Raw genomic sequence first — 18,869 nt, forward strand, 5'->3', positions numbered from 1 at the left:
AAGAGTGCTCCAAGACAAAATCTCCCACTGGAATTGGAGCCAGCCCCAGGCTCAGGTGTGACCATTATCTGTTATCACACACCCCAATAGTTTCCCAACAGTTGTTTACTCCCCTCCTTTTCTCTCCCAGTCTCACACTGGATTTTGAAGCAGGAGATAACAATTTCATGAACAGCTACAAGCAAGGTGAGCTTGGCAGGAGCAAGGAGTGTTTTGTAGTCAAGAAACAAAACAAAAGCTCTTTTCCTTAGAATAATGAAGTGACACAGGCAACACCAGCAATATTCACAGCTTTTTGCTGGGTGGTTTTGGGATTGGGTTGGGGGGTTTTTTTGTATGTAATATGCTCCTATCATTACAGATACAATAAAAGCAATAAATTTTTCCCTGTCAGTATGTCTGAGTCAAGTCATATGATCTCATGCCAAAACAGATCAGGCAAAACCAGAAAAACAACCAAGGGATGAGAAGGAGGAACACCACCCAATGCAAGCATGACTGCAGGGAACTCAGGGGAAGGCTTTAAGGACAGAAATTGTCCAAAAAACATGTCCAAACCAAAGGAAGCTGAAATGTAATTCCATGCAGCAGCACTTTTTCATGTTCTCTTTCCAAAATTAAAATCCGCACAACAGGAAGCAGATTTTCACTTGAAACGAGTTCACTCATTGACAGAGAAGTGGAAATTTTTCAAGGCAGAGGTCCAAGGAGAAGACAACACCTACCTTCTTCCTTGGCATCCAAGCCTCTTGCTCACATCCCGCTGCAGGAGCCCTTCCAGAAGGGACTTCAGCTCGGGAGAAAAGGAATCCGGGAGCTCCACATTCTGTGGAGAAAGGAAGTACAAAGAGATATTCCAGGATGGAAGCGGTGTGTTCTGCTTTCTTGTCTCTGATGGTGTTTGTTAACTGCTCTGCCATGTGCAGATACAGGTCTCTGGGAGAGCAGGGGGTGCAGTTTTAGTTTTAGGGGAAATGGGAGCTGGGGGAACACGGGGATGTCACTGAGGCCAGGCCTTACCACGGTGAGCGTCATCCGGTCGATCTCGTGCTTATCTTTGGTTTTGTGCTGCCTGAAAGGGCTGTGCCTGTGGAAAGAAGAAAAAAACCAAAACACTAATAAATGTAAAGCCACAGCATATCAGGGTAGTTCAGCTGTGGCAATGCCAGGAAAGAGTGGAGCATCCTGTTAGTTCCATCCTTCCCCCTCATCAATCCTGTCCTGCAGAACAATCTGATCCACAGGAAGGTGAGCAAAAAAGCTGGGTAATTCTTAAACAGTGATCTGGCCTTAAAGATGTGTTTCAAACGCCTCACCAATTACATCTGTCTCCCAAAAACCTGAACAGTTCTCAGCTAACAAGGAAACCCCAAACAGCCATCACCCACAGGGATTTAAATCCATGGATTTCTATAGGGAAGCTGAGCATGACCCACTGAACTCATCACTCCCCATCATGGAGAGTAAGGAGATAAGAGAGAAGGTAATCACAGATCCCACAGCATCAGGCACTGGGAAGATATCTGATGGTATCTAGTAAATTATCAGCTTTATCCCTTTCCTGCTTTATAATTCTGGTTTGAGTTTGAATTTTCCTCTAAGCTATGGAAGACCGTGGCACATTAGAGATTTATCACACAGTCCTTCATGAAAGAAAGAAGCAGCATTGTAGTAAGAGATATTTTAATTACATTTAGGACATATTCCCTGCTTCTTTTCTTCAAAACCTTGAGGGGATGATTATTTTTTTGAAATCAAAATGTTACTCACTTATCAATTCCATTAATTAGCTATTCTAAAGCATTCTGCCTTGCCACATGGCTGAGTGTACCAGCATGTTTCAACTGGAGACCTGCTACTCCCAAGTTATTTTCCTTTTATCCTCAAAATTGTTCTGATTGATGGATGCAATGGACAGACCAGGACTTCAGTATTTCTCTTTTTAGCATGACAGGTAAATGGTTCCCACACAGCCTCATGTACTCTGACAGGGAGGCTCTGAGTAGATCAGGGAAGAAAATGATTCACTGGCAACTTATGGGCAGATTCTTTGCCAGACTAAATTTACCAAACACCAAGAAATGGCACCATGTGCCCAGCCCTTGTTTGGGGATGTGTTTAATTGGCTTCAGAACAGATGAGGAACCAGGAGTTCACCGTGAATAATGCTCTGGCTTCTGGCTGAGCACTGATACCACCCTGAACATCTCTGCCAGGGAGAATCACAGCCCAAAGACCAGCAATTTAAACACTTCTTTCTCTATTTGCACCCTTACATAGCCCTTTTTGTGCACAATTACTGTTAAACTGATACAGCTCTGCAGTTCAATTCACAAGTCACACACTGACCTTCCTTTGTACAGTGTCTGGATGGAGATAAAAGCTTATAATTAATTATGTGTGAGGACACAGGATGACCTAATGATCAATCTTTGCAGAGAAGCATTGTGAAAAGCCTCAGATTCTTCTGGTTTGCCATTAACATCGAGGATGCCATTTTCAACAAGCACTTGCCCATCAGTGCTTGTTGACTGCTCAGATAAATCCCATAGTATTAATCAATTCTAGACACGTAAGTTTAATGAGAAGGTAATTGCTGACAAGGCTGTAATTACCGTGGACCTTTGGACACTGATAAGGTAACAGGCCAGAGTCAGCAAATGGAAGGATCCACGCTTTGTACCTGCCCCAAACCCTGCAGGAGGGAAGGCTGAGTAGCACACAACAAGGGACCAGTGCAGCCAAGAGCTTCTCCACCACACCACATCTCAGCTTAACATGAAGCCCACGATTTAACAGGGCTGCTTCGTGCACTCCAAGGAGTAACATCCCAGCATTTAAAACACTACCAGCTGCCAAGAGAGGAGTAAACTGCTGTCAGCAGCAGTTCAAAGAGCACACAGAGGACCTGCCTTCCTCATGTCCCACATGTGTAGCCACTACAGGGAGCAGGGCTTGGGTTTGGTTTGGAAGGAATAGCCTGGTTTTGTCTCACATGAGGATGTGGGTCAGCACTGAGGGATCATTTCAGACAACCTGTGACACGTGATGTCCTGATATTCCAAGGGATGCCCACAGAGGCCCCCAGGCTCCCAAAGGCAAGGCAAGAGCCCCACTCACCCCCTCAGCAGCTTGAAGAGCATGCAGCCCAGGGAGAACCAGTCGGCACTGCTGTCGTAGGCCGTGCCCTTCTGCAGCACCTCGGGGGCCATGTACCCGTGGGTTCCTCTGCAGAGCACAACAGCACAGAACATTCATTACATCCAATACTATCACTGGAAACAAAATCATTCAATGTTTTCTCAGTAAGACAGCCCAGTTTGGAAAGAATTCATTTTAACCATTTTATTTTGCTTCCAGTGGGTTTCATGTGTCACCTGGGTGAGCACAGGACACTCCTGAGCTCAGCCCTGGGCACCACTAGAAGCAGCCACCAGGTATTGCTTTTACCCTTGACATACTCAAAACATATGGACTTTTTTCAAGAAGCTACTGAATTGCAAATCTTTTAAGGTGTGACAGGCTGGAGTTTCCCTTTTTGCATAAATTCCGAGACTAAATCAGGGCAATTGAGGACTTCAGAATAAAATGTGCCAGGTAAGATGTAAATCCACACACAACTCTGGGAATTCAGGTCCTAGTTAAATCCTGATGGCAAGTGGCAGAAAGGAATATCATCTGCCTCCAGTTCCAAGAAGATCCAGAAAGACAAAGGCACGATAAATCTAGGATTTTAGTCAGTTTGGGAATATTTAATTACCAGGTTGGGACAATTAAAGCAATCTGGTACTTTAACTCAGTCGGGTTCTTCTCTGAGCAGTGAATCATCCCAAAATAATGTGTCATCTCCCAGCCATGCCTACACATCAGCTGCTACAACTGTGTAGGAAAACAGGGAGAGGAGTCCGAAAAACCTCATTAGAGCCTCCAGCTCAGCAAGCCTGGGCCACACAAGTGTCACTCCTCCCCTTCAAGCAAAGTTAAATTATGAAGACAAATTCAGGATGTACTTAGCACTACCTGTATGTGCAGCAGAGCTCCCAGATATAATACTTACACACTGGCATGTGGCTTCTTTTTGGAAAAGTCACAAGCCAGTCCAAGGTCTGATATCCTCACGTGCCCATGTTCATCCAGCAGGATATTTGCAGGCTGGAAACCAACACAGGGAGGTGAGTGCTTGGTATTCCTCAGCTGACACAAGTGCAAACTCTCACAGCACAGCAACTCAAACATCAATACTCCCTGGTAATTGGTAATTGCCCTTTTTTTATTTAACATCACTAGACCAGGCACTTTCCAGATAAAAATCTACATTCTCACAGAGCACTACCATCAACTCCACAGGTTATGAAAGACTGAACACCAGAAGAGAACAACCAGGCAGGGTTTGAAACACAAAGCAGGTAATAAATGAATAATCCATTCTGGCCTCAAGCTGCTTTTGGTTTCTTCACAGCAGGGTCTGTGTGTGGCTCTCACACCTTTTATTCTCAGTCTCTGGGTAGACTTTAATCCCCTTGTGCTGTCACTTGGTCCAGGGACCGTTCTCTGGGACCTGTCCTCGACTTCCCAGCTGTCAGTGAAACCCCCCAGCAACTCCCCTGCTGTTGTCCCCCATCACACACACAGGCCTCTTTCAGGGCTCCCAGAAACACTAATTATAACTCTAAATTATTCCCATCAGGGAGATAAGTAACACTGCACAGGATTTACTGTGACCCCCAGGAAGCCTCTCCCAGGCTAGTTAAATTGGATAACGGCACAGATTAGAACGACTTTGAAACCTTATTACGAAAACCAGGCAGATAAAGAAATAATCCTGCCAAGGAAAGGTTTCAGATAAAGTAATCCATGAAGTTATCCACGGGCCTGTGTGGATGCAGGCACCCACCAACCATTACCTTCAGGTCTCTGTACACCACGAAGCGATTGTGCATGTGCTCTAGCCCCAGGATGATTTCAGTAGCATAAAACCTCATCTCTTTTTCAGAAAACACTCCGTGCTGGGAGAGGTGGTAGTGCAAATCTCCTCCTGAAACGAGAAGAATTGAAATGTAACTAAATGAACAGTAAAATCTTACCCTGCAGGCAGACAGGGTGACACTGTGGGGGAACAGCACAGCTTTTGTAGGTTCTTATCACCTGTGGAGCACACAGCCCCACCCTCTGCAAGTCTGTGTGGTGACAAAATAGCTGAGAAAGTTCATACAGAGATTTCATCAGTCTGAAACTCCATTTTAAAATGCATTTATTTCATAAACATTTGCATTCAGTGACTAATCCAGCAGAGGACTTCCACCCAAGCAAAAGGCTGTACCACACATTGGTTTGTGAGAGCTGAATAAATCAGCTCATAGAGCAGCCCAGGCTTGAGGGACCAACCATCTCAACAATCCTCCTGCCAAAATTCCTGTAACATCATCATCATCATCATCATCTGCACAAGTCTTGCTTACCATTCATGAGGTCCAGAATGAAGCAGAGCTTGTCAGGGGTGTGGAAGGCATAGGTCATACAGACTATAAAAGGGCAGTCCTGCAAGGGAAGAGCAAAGAGGTTTCACCTCAGGCAATGAGCAAAGTGTGACTTAGGAAAGCTAAAAATACATCTGGTATTTTTCCTGTGCTATTTGCCAGTATTCCCAAGTTCTATCCTCACTCCTGAAATGCAGCTATGCTGGTAACCCCTGTCCCCCTGGGAGGGCCCTGCCCAGGTGACAGGGAAGGTGTTTGGCTCCCAGCAGCATTTCCAACAGAGGATTGAAGGAATGTGAACACACCAGGCAGGAAGTTGGGATTCTGGGGTGTTACAATGGCCAGGAAGCAGCAACAGCAACGTCCAGATCGTGTAAAACCCACAACACGAGGCGGGTGGGAGCAGCTTTAGGAGGTCGGAGCAGAGCAGCCAGGGCAGGGATGGGTTACACCCCACCTCCAGATGCACCTGGAACCTCAATTCACCCCATGTTTAAGACAAGCAGCCATAAAAAATTCCATTGAAAAACACATCTTTATTCCCAGTGTCCTGGTACCTCCAGCACACACATTCAAAACTCCACGGCAGCAGCTGGCAGATCTTCCTCTGCACTGGGCCTGTGCTGGATGCAAGGGCTAATTCATAATTATGGAATTGCTGAGGTTGGAAAAGCCCTCTGAGATCATCGAGTCCATCCCCCAGCACTGCCAAGGCCACCACTAACTCATGTCCCCAAGTGCCACATCCACACATCTGTTAAATCCTTCCTGGGATGTGACTCCACCACTGCCCTGGGCAGCTGTGCCAGGGCTGGAGAACCCTTTCCAGGAAGAATGGAACTGCTTTGGTCCTGCTGGCCACACTATTGCTGATACAAGCCAGGAGGCTCTTGGGGGTGGCTATCACTTCATCAACTTCTCCAAAGCCATATGGGATGGAATCATGGAATGCTTTGGGTTGGGAGGGACTTTAAAGCCCATCTTGCTCCAGATGGGCAGGGACACCTTCCATGGATGGCTGTGGTACAAAACCAGGGCTGTCTGGTGAGTCTGCAGCGAACCCTCCAGGAATGGCTGTGCTGCCCCATCCCACATCTGATCCCAAAGCTCCAAGGGGGGCAGGGAGACGATCCCAGAGGAGACACCCCGCAGGAAGCAGAGCGTGGCCTCACGTGACTCCAACAACGTGCTCAGCATTGCAGGATGGACAAGGGAAAGCTCTGGGAATCTCTGACAGGAACTCGCTCCCTTCCCAATTTAGAAACAGCAAAACACGGCGGCCTTGGGCAGCGTGGGGCCGGCTCCGGAGAGAGGAAAGGGAGGGACAGGGACACTTCAGAGCCCCTTCATCCTTCCATGAGGCTCAAATACAAAGCTTTACAGACCTGACTGTAAGCCCAGGGATCCCCACAGTGCTTGGGTACATCCTGCCCTGCTCCAACCCAACTGCACTTTATGTTGTGCTCACCCCAAACGCTCCCTGCAGAGGGGAGGGATGGGTGTGAAACACCTGCACAACATCCAGGAAGAAAAGCCAATGGCCCTACAAATAAGGAGCCTGATGTGGTGTCTAACACAAGATACCACCTCTGGTTATGAACTCTGTGCTGGGGACTATTGCAGCTGCCACTTAACTTCACAACAGCAGCTTGAGCAGAATTATTAACTTAATTTCCTGCATTGACTGGGTAATTCAGAAGTGTCCCCAAGCAGGACTCCTAAAATTTCAGAGCAATCTAATTACCCAGAAGGATTTAGTGGCAGAATTTAAACACCACACATAGACAAATAAAAGGGTTTTTTCGACACCAGAACATAGCTTGCCTCTATTTTTATGGATTTGAAAAATAAAAAGTTATCTGGAACTGTAAATGTGATGCATAACTCATTTTTGTGGAAGCATTCCTAATTTCATCATTACCCTTTTCTCTGCTCACAGAGAGAAAAACTGTACTGCAGTATTTTCCTGACACAAAAACCACAGCAAAAGAGTATTTTACAGCATAAAAATTTTTAAAAATCCACCCTACAGTTATTTTTTTAAAGGACACATAAAGCAATTAAACCAATTTCCCAGGAGAGCAATTCTTCATTGCAGTCAAGTTTCTGCTCTGATGAAAATAAGCAACATTATGACATTAATGTGTGAATTAAGACCAGTTTGGAAAGAGTTCCTTACATCCAAACAATCCTGGATTGAGTCCAGAGAACTGCTGAAGTCAAGTTTGTGGTAATAAATCAAGTGGAAGGAAAAAAAATATTAGAGCAACCATAAAAAATGCAGAAATGTGATATTTTAAAGCCATTAGCACATTAAAAAGTGCTCTAGGAGGAAACCTTTAGTTCTGACTCTTCCCTGAAAGCCAAGCACTCCGCTTTGGGGGCACAAAGTGACAGCAAAGAGGGGACAAAGGTCTCAGAGCACAGAGCAGCTGTGCCCCATTTTAACTGGAGGGCAGCTCTGCCCTGAGGCATCACTCAAAGATGTGCCAGTCCCTGCCTGAAACACGTGAAACCAAGTACCAGTTCTGCTCCAAAAACCCCAATTATTGATCTCAGACCCACCTCACGGTGGGCAGGACTCCTGGGGTGTCCTGGGCAGGGATAACTGAGGATGTTCTAGGATTCTGTGATTGTATTTATCATCCTTTGGAGGGAGTCTTGAATCCAGCCATTAGTCAAATTATCTCAAGAAGATCTGGATAAGGCAGCTGAAGTGCTGAGGTTTTTCAGAAGGAGAAAACTGGGAGCCACAACAGAGAGAAGCCCTGCACGGCCCCTGGTCTTGCAACAGACAGATGGAATGACCCCCTCCTACCCTCAGGAAAAGATTCATGGAATAACCACTTCCTTCCACAAACAGCACCTTGGGGCTGGCTGGTTTCACAGGGTCCATCACCGCCTTGGTGATTTCCATGTTCCAGTTTTCTGAACAGAAATTAGGCAAATATTGGCTACTACAGAAATTAAATATTTAAAAGAAAGTAAACTCTCTTCCCTACTCTGTGACCTTCCAAGGATTTCACAATGCCTTTCCAGCCTGAAGGTCTGTGTGGGAGGGGAAGACGGGGTCTGTGCCTCGCAGAAGAGGAAACCCAAAGCTCAGTGACAGTTTGTCCCTGTTACACCACAGTGACACAGCAAAGGCACCAAGGGAGACTGAGCCCTGCAGAGCCCAGTTTGGTGCCACCAGACCCATCCAAGAGGCTCCAGATGCTCTGCAGAGGTGCCTGTTGTACTCCTGAACCCATGGAAAGCTGCTCTCACCACGCAGCCACGATCGACTCCAGCATGGGAGCTCCCTGCTCCAGGAGTGCTGGGGAATGCCAGAGCTTTAGGTGGATTAACAGAACTGATTACACAACCAGCTGTGTCATCTGCACAGCTGTTATTTGCAGAGACATCTGGATTCCCAGTTAAGTGACTAATTGTACTGTGATGAACTTCCCCAGTTCCATTCTGCTCTGGGCAGTGCAGAACTCCTGTCCCTGGGCACAGCACGTGCCACTCCAGCCCCCCAGCTTCTATTCAGGGATTGAAGGAATTCTCTTATTCCACCACTTTCAAACCTATCTCATCCTGCATATTCCAAGTGCTCCAGCCTCTGCTATCCAGGTGTACCTGACCTGAATGAGCAGTACTTTGTACAAAACCTCTCTTCAAAGTCTTTCAAATTCCTGAGAATCTGAAAGAAATGTCACTCTAACGAGCTGACAATCCTTAATGAAAGAAATAAATGGTTCCTCCTGCTGCTCCCCCTGCTCAAAGCCCCACTGTGTGCTGGCCTGTGAGAAAGCTGCCTCCACCAGCAGCTCCTGAACTATTTTCTCTTTGAATCTCTAGACATGCAAATTCACATTCAGTGCTGGAGCCACAGAATCACAAATTGAAGTTAATGGGACAATTATTACTCATTTGCCTCAATTTCTTGTCTAGTCTCTGCTACAGACCTACTCCCCACTGGTTTTCAGGAATCCTGACACACACGGACAAGCCACAACTTATCTCTGGTGAAAACAGGTAACTTGATTAAAAAGTCTGAACGGATAAATCACAGATCCCAGAATGGTTTGGGGTTGGAAGGGACCTTAAAGCTCATTCAGTTCCACTCCCACAAGGCAGGGACACCTTCCACTAGCCCAGATTGCTCCAAGCCCTGTCTAACCCGGCCTTGGATACTTCCAGGGGCAGCCACAGCTTCTCTGGGCACCCTGTGCCAGGGCCTCCCCACTCCCACTGGGAAGAATTCCTTCCTAATATCCCATCTAATCCTGCCCTCTGGCAGTGGGAAGCCATTCCCCCTTGTCCAAAGTCCCTCTCCAGCTCTCCTGGAGCCCCTTTTGGCACTGGAAGGGGCTCTAAGGTCTCCCTGGAGCGTTGGCTCAGTGGTGGCCAGGCTGGGATAATGCCTGGACTCGAGGATCTTCAAGGTCTGTCCCACAGAAAAAATCCTCTGATCTCTGGGGACACAGCCCTGGTCCACGAGAAGAAATCCCACTGTTTGCCACTGCAGGGAATTCTGCTCTTTGCACAGCTCTTGTACAAGCCTGGAACAAAACCACTCACGATTCCTCCTCATTCCTCCCGTGTCTGCTGGGAACGGGGGCTGTGTTCCCACACTGAGCGTTTAATTCATGCACCACAAGGTGAGGGAAGTGAACCTTCCTGCCAGCATCACCCGTAGCCATGGTAACCACGGTGTCACTGCAACGAGGGCAGAGCCACCTCCAATCCTGCCTGGAATTTCTCTGAGCCCAACACACCTCAGCCACCACCCAGTGGCCCCAGGGCTGGGCAGCCAATGCCAGGCAGGTGTTGGCTTTTTGCACACATCAGTGATGGTTTCAACTTGTACTCGATTTGAATTAATCCAATTTTAATGCAATTTATAAGTAGACTAGATAGGCAGAGCAGCTTGGTACACCTTGACTCAGCTGAAGTACATAAAAACCAAGAATTGGATATCAGAGTAACAGGAAAGAGAGGATGAACTGGAGTTTTCTCTGCAGCAGCACTTTAGATTCTACTAAAGCACTATGTAACTAGAGCAAAAAAGGAATCTTTTTTAAAAGACAGAATCGTGTTTTGGAAACGTTTCAAACAGAAATAGTTAAAAAAAGGATATTTAAAAAGTCAGGAGGGGAGGAGGATGAATTACCTGAGAAACAGGCACCCCCTCAAGCCTCTGCAGCAAAGATGCTCATTCTGCAGGAACCAAACTGATCAAGCAAGTTTGGTTTTCCCTTCTCATTTCAGACACATTGCAAGGATCAGGGGGAGGCTCCAGTGGGGGTTAATTTTTGCATGGCACACAATGGAATTGATGGAATATGCATTACATGTAACAGCTTTTCCATTACACAGAAGGAAGAAAGAATAACAAATAGTGATACTTACTCCTGTACTGACAAGAGACAGCATAATTCTTTCATTTAAGGCTAATGTTTCTCCTTGCTTCATCTTAATTCTCTTCTTATCTAAACATTTCATTGCATACCTGAGAAAAAAAGACAACAATTCAGAAAAAGCACAAAAACCTCCTCTATCAGTACTACTCACTGGCAGCCAGGCCATGCACATTTACAGGATCCTGTAAGCAAGCTTAAACCCAGGACTAAAAACATCATTTCAGGCTAAGCATGAAACCTCCAAAATCTCCCAGAATTAATACATTTCCAGCAGAAGCCCCCTAACAGAGAAAAGTGCTTTAACAAATAATTCCATGTCCAAGCTATCACAGTGAGATAGGAATTACACAACATATATTCATTTTCTCATACCTACAAGCAAGGATCTGCCATAGGAATTAAATAACAGAAATTCTGTTATGGTTCCATTTAATTCCAACAGTTTCAACTCTATCAGGAAAGCAATATCTTCTCGAACACACACTGAGTTTTATATATATATATATTTTTTTTTTTTCCCCTTAATTTTCTTTCTACTCAGAAAAAGGTCAGATACACACAAGAAAGCTTTTTTAGTCTTCTACCATCTGTGCTACACAAATTAATACAATTTTGCTCACAAAGGATGTTACCCTAACAACCACCAACCACAGGAGGATATGATACAGGCTGGGTATTTTTCCAAGATGTTGGGTGAGTTCATTAATAGCTATCAGTGAGAAGGACACTTGTGCTCCTCCACAGAAGACTCCTAGACATGGGCACCCGTGGATTTTTAGGGAGATGCCACATTACAGCAGTGCTTCAATGCCCATCTGCCTCACTGTGCCAGCCCCAGCCAGCCCCAGGGCTTCACCTTGGCTCCAGCTCCCGAAAACAGCCACGTCATTCCTGACATCAGCGTGTTGGGAGTGGGGGAGTGAGGGTGAATTTTAAGTTTCCAGACTGGGAATATTATTCATGTGTTCTTGCTGAGGAGTCTGTGAAGGGTGAGTAAAAATAACCTCTGATTCTGCCCTGCTCTGCCCTGACCGGAGAGAGGGACTGGGGATGTTCAAGGCTGATGGAAATCACAGAATGGCTTGAGTGGGAAGGGACCTTAAATTCATCCAGTGCCACCCCCTGCCATGGGCAGGGACACCTTCCACCAGCCCAGGTTGCTCCAAATCCTGTCCAACCTTGGACACTTCCAGGGATGGGGCAGCCACAGCTTCTCTGGGCACCTGTCCCAAATCGAGTCTGTCACTGTCCTGCTGTCCCTCTCCCTGCAATGCAGGCTGCATCCTGCTTCTGGCCCCTCTCTAGAGGTCCTTGCAGGGGTGGCTGGCAGAAGGCTCAGGTGTGTGTGTGTTCAGTGAACACTGCTCGTGTTACCTGGGAGGGAGGGGAGGCTTCCCACGCTCCTTGCAGGCTCTAAGTGCAGCAGAGGCAGCCATCTAGAGGGGATGGGATCTGGGTTAGGGATGGGCAGACAGGTTTGGATCAAGAAAGAATTAAACCAAACCTCTACCCAGAAGCTGAACCTCATGTAAACTTTTGCTTCACATTTGGAAAAGAAGGTTGGTTTTCCCGCATTTCACTTCCTTTTGCTCTATTTATATCTGATAAAACCTGTCCTTTGCTTCACTTTTCCTGTCCTTCTCACTTCTCAAGGTTTATCCACCTCCTGCCAGAGCCCTGCTCAGACACAGAGATGGCTGTGACTCTGAGAACTGCCTGCTGAGTGTGCCTCAAGCTAAATAAAATGTTTATTTTTTGTATGTGGACAAATGAATGAATTGTACACGGACAAAAAATACCAAAGCAAGAATAAAGCCAGCGTTGTTAGTAAGAATATTAATATAAATACTTGAAGTCACTGCAGAAATACTGAATATAAGAATAGCAACATTAAGATGTCTTCCACTTGTTCAGAGTCAGAAGTTTATTATTGTCAGGGATGTCACACAAGTGCCAGGGGAGCCAGCTGGAACCAGAGACAGGGCACGTCACAGACGCCCTGCTCACTTGGAAGGGAAATGTTTAACAATGGGCCATGGACTAGAATTGTTAGGAGAAAAGCAAGATGAAAGGGTGGGGTGTAAAGAAGTGGATTGTCATTGAGACCAACTGCTTAAATCCATGCCCAGATGTTCAGATCAGAACATCATGGGAAAGTGATGCCTAGAAATGGAAATCTGATGACCAGGTGAGGTGTGTGAATGGTGAGATCACAAAAAGAATAAAAAACCACCCAGGGTTGACCCTGGAGTTCCCACGGAGAGCTCTGGGAAGCACAAGCCCAACACTGGGCTACCCCCTTCCAAACAGCAGCAGGGATCACTGCTTTCACCACACATGGGGCAGGCACTGATGCAATTCCCCAAATCGGGAACAGCACACTGGGAATGGGCCCTGGCACAGCCCTGACTGCCCAGCACTGGGGACAGGTTCCTGCAGCACCCCCAGCTGCCCCTGGAGCAGGTGACACCCAAGCAGCCACCACAGCTTCCACAGGAACATCCCTCTGCCCTGGCAGCCTCTGATCCAGGGAACTGCTGGAGCACACACACCTGATTTTAACACACGTGCATTTTCCAGCAGTTTTGACAGGACATTCCATGTGCCCAGGAATCAGAACCTCTGGGGATAAAACTTCATCACAAAGAACTTTACAGCAACGTGATGCTGCTTTCCAGTGATTTCCTAGGAAATGACTAAAAGGATTTCCTTACCAGTCCAGAGTTTACAATCACCTCTGCCACAGAGTGGGTGATACTCACATTTTTCCAGTGTCTGCTTTTCTGCAGCCGTACACTTCACCAAATCCCCCTCTTCCTATTATTCTATGTACACTAAAATCATTCATGGTCAGCTGCAAATGGAAACAGAGACAACAAAACAAAACCTTCATTTTTCAGCATTAAAAAACTTACTGTGAAAGCATCTAAATGATCCATGAATGTGTTGAGATCTTCAACTGTAATTCAACTGCATTTATTGTGTTGGAAAAGCAGCCCCTTCTTGTTGATATTTCCATGTACTTGGAAGCACTACACTGTGAAGTAGGAATAAGGGGAATGTTCCCAAAAACTGCCAGTCTCATTCAGGGCTATTTTTGCAGCCCAAGTTGTCACAGAGAAGTGCAGAGGAACAAAAGCAGAGGCCAAGGGAAGGGGCTCAGAGGGTGCTGGGATCACGGCAGGACTGGAGTGGGAAAGGGAGATGGACGGGGATTGGGGCTGATAAAGAGCAGCAATTCTGGCAGTTCAGCTCTTTCAGCCATTAAAAAATCAAAATTCTATTAACAGAGGAAGGCAGAGGGGACGTCCAGACAGGAATCATCAGGGCTGTGCCTAAGAATAGCAGAGCAGTGACATCCACCACCCTCCTTAATGAGGCCTTTGCAGAGCAGGATTCGAAACTGAACATTCTCTTTCCTGTATCAGCCTCTGACAAGATAAATATACTTGTAAGTACTTACATGAATATTTAGCTCTACATTTTTCCATTGACAAAATCTAGTAAACTTGTCACTGCAAAAGAAAAAAAAAAAAGTTTAAAAGTTGTCTGAGACTATTGTGTAGAGTATTACAGGAAATGTCAAGACTCTGATATTTAAAATCTTGTCTGAGCTAGGGCGTGGGGTGGTATTTAATAAATGACAGCCTTCCTTTCACCAACTGTAATCTCACCCCCACCAAGAAAAACAATTCCCAGGCAGAGCACACTCCACGTTTTACGTCCTTGGGAGAGGAAGAGAGCAGATAACCTTATCCCTGTAAGGGCTCAGTGTGTCCCCACACCTCTCTCAGAGGGTTTTCAACCATTCAAAGATGGTTCTCGATTTTTAAACAACTACGTTTGGAACTAACAAACATTTAAATTACAGCAAGAGGAAGATAATGATAAGAAAACAGAGGCAGCTGGATTTATGTTAATGAACCTCCATATACTCCAAGGAACGTTTTAAATTCATTGTATCATAAATAGGAAAAACATCAGCAATACCACAGGCTTTGGGGAAAAAAAATAAATAAAATAGTTGCTTATTCCTACATGAATAATTAAGTATTTATTCTCAAAGTAAGAAATAACAGCTTTATGGAGGCATTTTTATAATTATCACAGAATAGCAGCAAACCAGTTTAGAGAGTGGATTTGGGTGTTGCTGGGTGGCAGCTGAGCTTTCCAGAGCCTGACACATGAGCAGGAAAGGGCTGCTCTCCCGAGCCAGACTTGTGCCTCCAATCCTTCATTACACCTTCATTGCAAGGGGCCCAGTCCCACACCAGAGAAGGGCACTCGGAGAATATCCCCAAAACCCCAGTTCTGCCTTTTCACACCTTGGAGCCCAAACTCCAACCTCTCCCTGCTGGGACTGAGAAATCCCTCAGCTTTCCAGCTGTTCCACTCACACATCCTGACACTGGTTAGGTCGTCCCACAAAGCTGGGTATTTACAAAGCTTGCTGATAAACTCCATCTGATTCATGGTGTATTAATACCCATTTTTAGCCTTATTTACAGCAGTACTGAAGGGACCTGGCTTCCCACTACATTAGGCAGCTAATTCAGGTAATATTCCATGTTCATACCTTTCCATAAATTTCTGAAATATTTTTCCTCGGAGACTATCACAAATTTCTTCTATATATGGCTAAAAAGGGTGAGGAAACAATTAGTATTTAAGCAGACAATAAATGGCTTTTTTCAACCCCATCCATTACAGAGAACTCTTGTTGGCCCCACACAGCTGCAGCACATCCTGGGTTGTCCTTAAGAAGCCTCAGTGAAGCATTTTAGCTTTATTTGGCTTTTGAAAACTGAGCAGGTGTCCTGAAGTCAAACACAAAGTATTTTCACGAGCTAGAGAACCTTAAGGGTTTGCCAGGGGCAGGGGTGTGGGGGCAAAAAGTTCTTTTTTTCAAATGTATTTAAACAATAAATTGTCACCCTCTGCGCAATCCAAACTTTCCAGAGCTGCTCCCTCATCTTTGTGGTGCTTCTCTCCTCTCTGTCCTTGATGAGAGATCAGCACCTTGAAATTGCAGGTGACTTTTTCCAGGGAAATCCCTCCCCTGGCTGTGTGATGGCCCAACCTCCCCCCAGTTAGTGCTGAGACATCACCCAGCACTGCCATCACCACATGGCAACAGCCAGAACAGCTCAGGAGCACAAGAGGGATCAGGCAGGGGCAACCTCCACATTTTTTCAGCATATAAAAATACATCAGATTTAGATAAAAGAGATTCAAGCTTACAAACACCCCCATGATGGATAAGACAATTTCTCCACTGTTGCAGCTCAGTTCACCCTGACAGGATGAGCATCTTCCTGATGGAAAGTGATTTACTCCAAATCATTTAATGGCTTAAAATTACACAACTATAAAAACTCTTCTGTTCACATACCAAGGTACAGTTTGCTTTTCTAAATGTGCTTGAAAATATTATAGGTAAGAAGAGCAAATTGTAATTTTGACTTGGAAAAGCATTTCAATCCCACTTAAGGCACAGAATTAAACTGGTCCCATTTACTCTGTCTCTTTAAATAATATCTACAAAGTCACTTTCTGTCAGAGAAGCTGAACGTTCAGACTGTGAAAGCTCACCTGGAAAAGGCTGGCTGGCACTTGTTTCTTGGCTAAATGTGTTTGTACATGATCTACAGCTTGTTTTGAGAAAGGCTTTTGGAAAAGAAAAAGAAAGATTTCAAACAGTTGGAACTGGCAGGAGTTTCATTTCAGGTCACAGCACTGTTGTTCTTTTCCTCACATGGAAACACCGACCCCAGGGGGAATCAGTAAGGCCTCCCACAGGTGTATTAGAGTGAATTTTAGTGTGAAGTGTGCAGAATGATCCAATAACAGGATTAATCTGAAGCAGAAAGGCAGGAGAGGGAAAGATGAAGAGGAGGAAGGTAAAAATCAAAGGGGGTGATGATCTTCCTTTAACAAATCCATGAAAAATTCCATTTACAGGCACAGCTCCAGAGCCAGAAGCAGACATGGACTTTTTACTAACAAAATAATGCATTTTGGCAAAAAAACCCCAAAAACTCACTTAAACCCTCCACCCAAAGCATGATACCACCCTGCAAATCCTTCTTTCAAATGAGAGCACATGAAACTGTTAAGAACAGATCAGTGGGCCCAAACTTCAGCTGGAGAAAACTGTACTTTCAATGACTTTGGCCACTTAATTTCATCCTTTTGGAAACAAGAGATCTAGTCTAAAGAAACATAAACCAGATACATCTCCTGATCCTTCCTTTGAGTGCCACTAAGTTCAGTGAAAACTGCAGCACACCGTCAACCTTTACACCTCAGAAAAGAAAGGATAAAAAAAGCAATATTCTGAATTTGGCCAAACCCAGAGCACCCTGTGGATGGAACAGCAGATGTGTTGCACCATCCCTGCTGCCAGGCAGGGGGAAAAGGGCAGGATACCCACGTGGGAACAGGAGAGCAGCTCCTTCATGATGTAGGTGTCGTAGATCTGCCGGCTCCGCGACAGCCGCTCCTCCTCCGAGTCCAGCTTCTCGTACTCCTTGATCTGCAGCACAAGGGCAAGCACACACCACTCATTTTCTAATGATTTCTCACCCATTGGGTCAAAACAGGACTGTGGCTGGAGTTTTACTTTATAGTTTTCTTTATTAATGAAAAATCACCTGCAACAGCACAGTTAGAGTTGAGATTTCTCTTTGATATTAGAATTTTCCAGCCCTGGCACAGCTGGCACTGGTGGAGTCCCCATCCCTGCAGGGATTTAATAGGATGTGGCACTTGGGGACATGCTCAGAGGTGGCCTTGACAGTGCTGAGGGAACAGTGGGACTCGATGGGCTCAGAGGGTTCTTCCAACCCAAACAATTCCCTGATTCCCTGATCACAGCACATCAGGTACAGATGTCCAAGAAAGAATAACAAGCACATTTCAAAATGTTCACATAGTTCAGCTACACTGTGGATTTGAAGCCTAAAGGTGGCTAAAATACAATTTTACCAAATATATCAAGTTTCCTCAGGTGTGCTGTAGGAGATCAGCGTGTTCCAGGTGAAACAACAGCAATCCCAGATGGTTCAATTACAGAACAAAACCTGACAACCAGTTCCAGAACAAGAAGTTCACCAAGTCCAAGGGTCCTCTGGAGCATATTTAGGGAAAGAGTTCTTCCAGGAGTGACAAAATGTAAAAAACTGTGCAAGATCATTAGGGGAAAGACTCAGCTCTGACTTCCTAGACCTTCCCAGCCTGTGAAGTCCTGGGATCCAGATCCCTGTCAGTGAGCAGATCTGCTCCGTGCCACAGAATCCCAGGATTGCTTAGGTTGGAAAAAACCTCCAACATCATCGAGTCCAATTATCAAGAGACAAACTGAAACCAACCTACCTCTGGAGGTGGAACATTAATTAAACTCCGTATCTTTCTAGCTGTACTCCTCTTGTTTGCTGACATGATAAGGCACCAGTCCCACCCCGATTTGCCATCTGTGCTGCTTCCCCCTTGATACCAATTTAAAATTAAAATGACTCAAAACATCTTTGCCCAAGAAACAATTTTAATTAATGCAATGACACAAAATAATTAGCAGTACAGGAGGAAGCCTGATGGATATCTGATCGTCTTACTTGAGCACAACCTCCTGTCCCTCAGTGTTTGGTTGTTAAAGCACCCAATTCCACAGCCAGCGCTGAAGGGTCTCAGCAGAACCCCCCAGCCATCCCAAAAACCAGCAACAGGCACAGCTGGGAGTGTCCCATTTATAACACAACCTGTGCCTGGGCAGCAGCTCCACTCCTGACCCTGGGAGAAGGGAATGTACCCAAGGCCACCCCGGCAACCTCCAGGAAGGGGCAGACAAAGGACCTCCTCAAAAACTGGGATCAGAATGTGTTTGTTTTCAAGTATTTAGAAGCTCTTTTTTTCCTACTCTTTTTTTTTCCTTTTTTTCTGTTTTTCTTTTATTTTTCCCCCCTTTTTCTTTTTAATTCCTTTTCTT

General features: G+C 45.5%; 1 protein-coding gene across 3 annotated transcripts in view; it reads right to left on the reverse strand.

Moving 5' to 3' along the window:
* GRK3 (G protein-coupled receptor kinase 3) overlaps positions 1 to 18,869 on the reverse strand; it is a 60,271-nt gene that overhangs the window by 12,272 nt on the left and 29,130 nt on the right. For all 3 annotated transcript variants that reach the window (XM_042034777.1, XM_042034776.1, XM_042034778.1), the window contains 12 exons: positions 17,319 to 17,420; positions 16,478 to 16,552; positions 15,462 to 15,523; positions 14,349 to 14,400; positions 13,648 to 13,739; positions 10,875 to 10,974; positions 5,460 to 5,538; positions 4,905 to 5,035; positions 4,058 to 4,152; positions 3,121 to 3,228; positions 1,021 to 1,087; positions 726 to 826 (listed from right to left, as the gene is read on the reverse strand). In XM_042034777.1, coding sequence (XP_041890711.1) covers positions 726 to 826; positions 1,021 to 1,087; positions 3,121 to 3,228; positions 4,058 to 4,152; positions 4,905 to 5,035; positions 5,460 to 5,538; positions 10,875 to 10,974; positions 13,648 to 13,739; positions 14,349 to 14,400; positions 15,462 to 15,523; positions 16,478 to 16,552; positions 17,319 to 17,420 — 1,064 coding nt within the window. The remainder of the gene's footprint in view (positions 1 to 725; positions 827 to 1,020; positions 1,088 to 3,120; positions 3,229 to 4,057; positions 4,153 to 4,904; positions 5,036 to 5,459; positions 5,539 to 10,874; positions 10,975 to 13,647; positions 13,740 to 14,348; positions 14,401 to 15,461; positions 15,524 to 16,477; positions 16,553 to 17,318; positions 17,421 to 18,869) is intronic.

Source organism: Corvus kubaryi, unplaced genomic scaffold (assembly GCF_017639235.1).
Source record: "Corvus kubaryi isolate FWS band 111438036 unplaced genomic scaffold, C.kubaryi_AGA036_p1.0 37382, whole genome shotgun sequence".
Classification (NCBI taxonomy): Eukaryota; Metazoa; Chordata; class Aves; order Passeriformes; family Corvidae; genus Corvus; species Corvus kubaryi.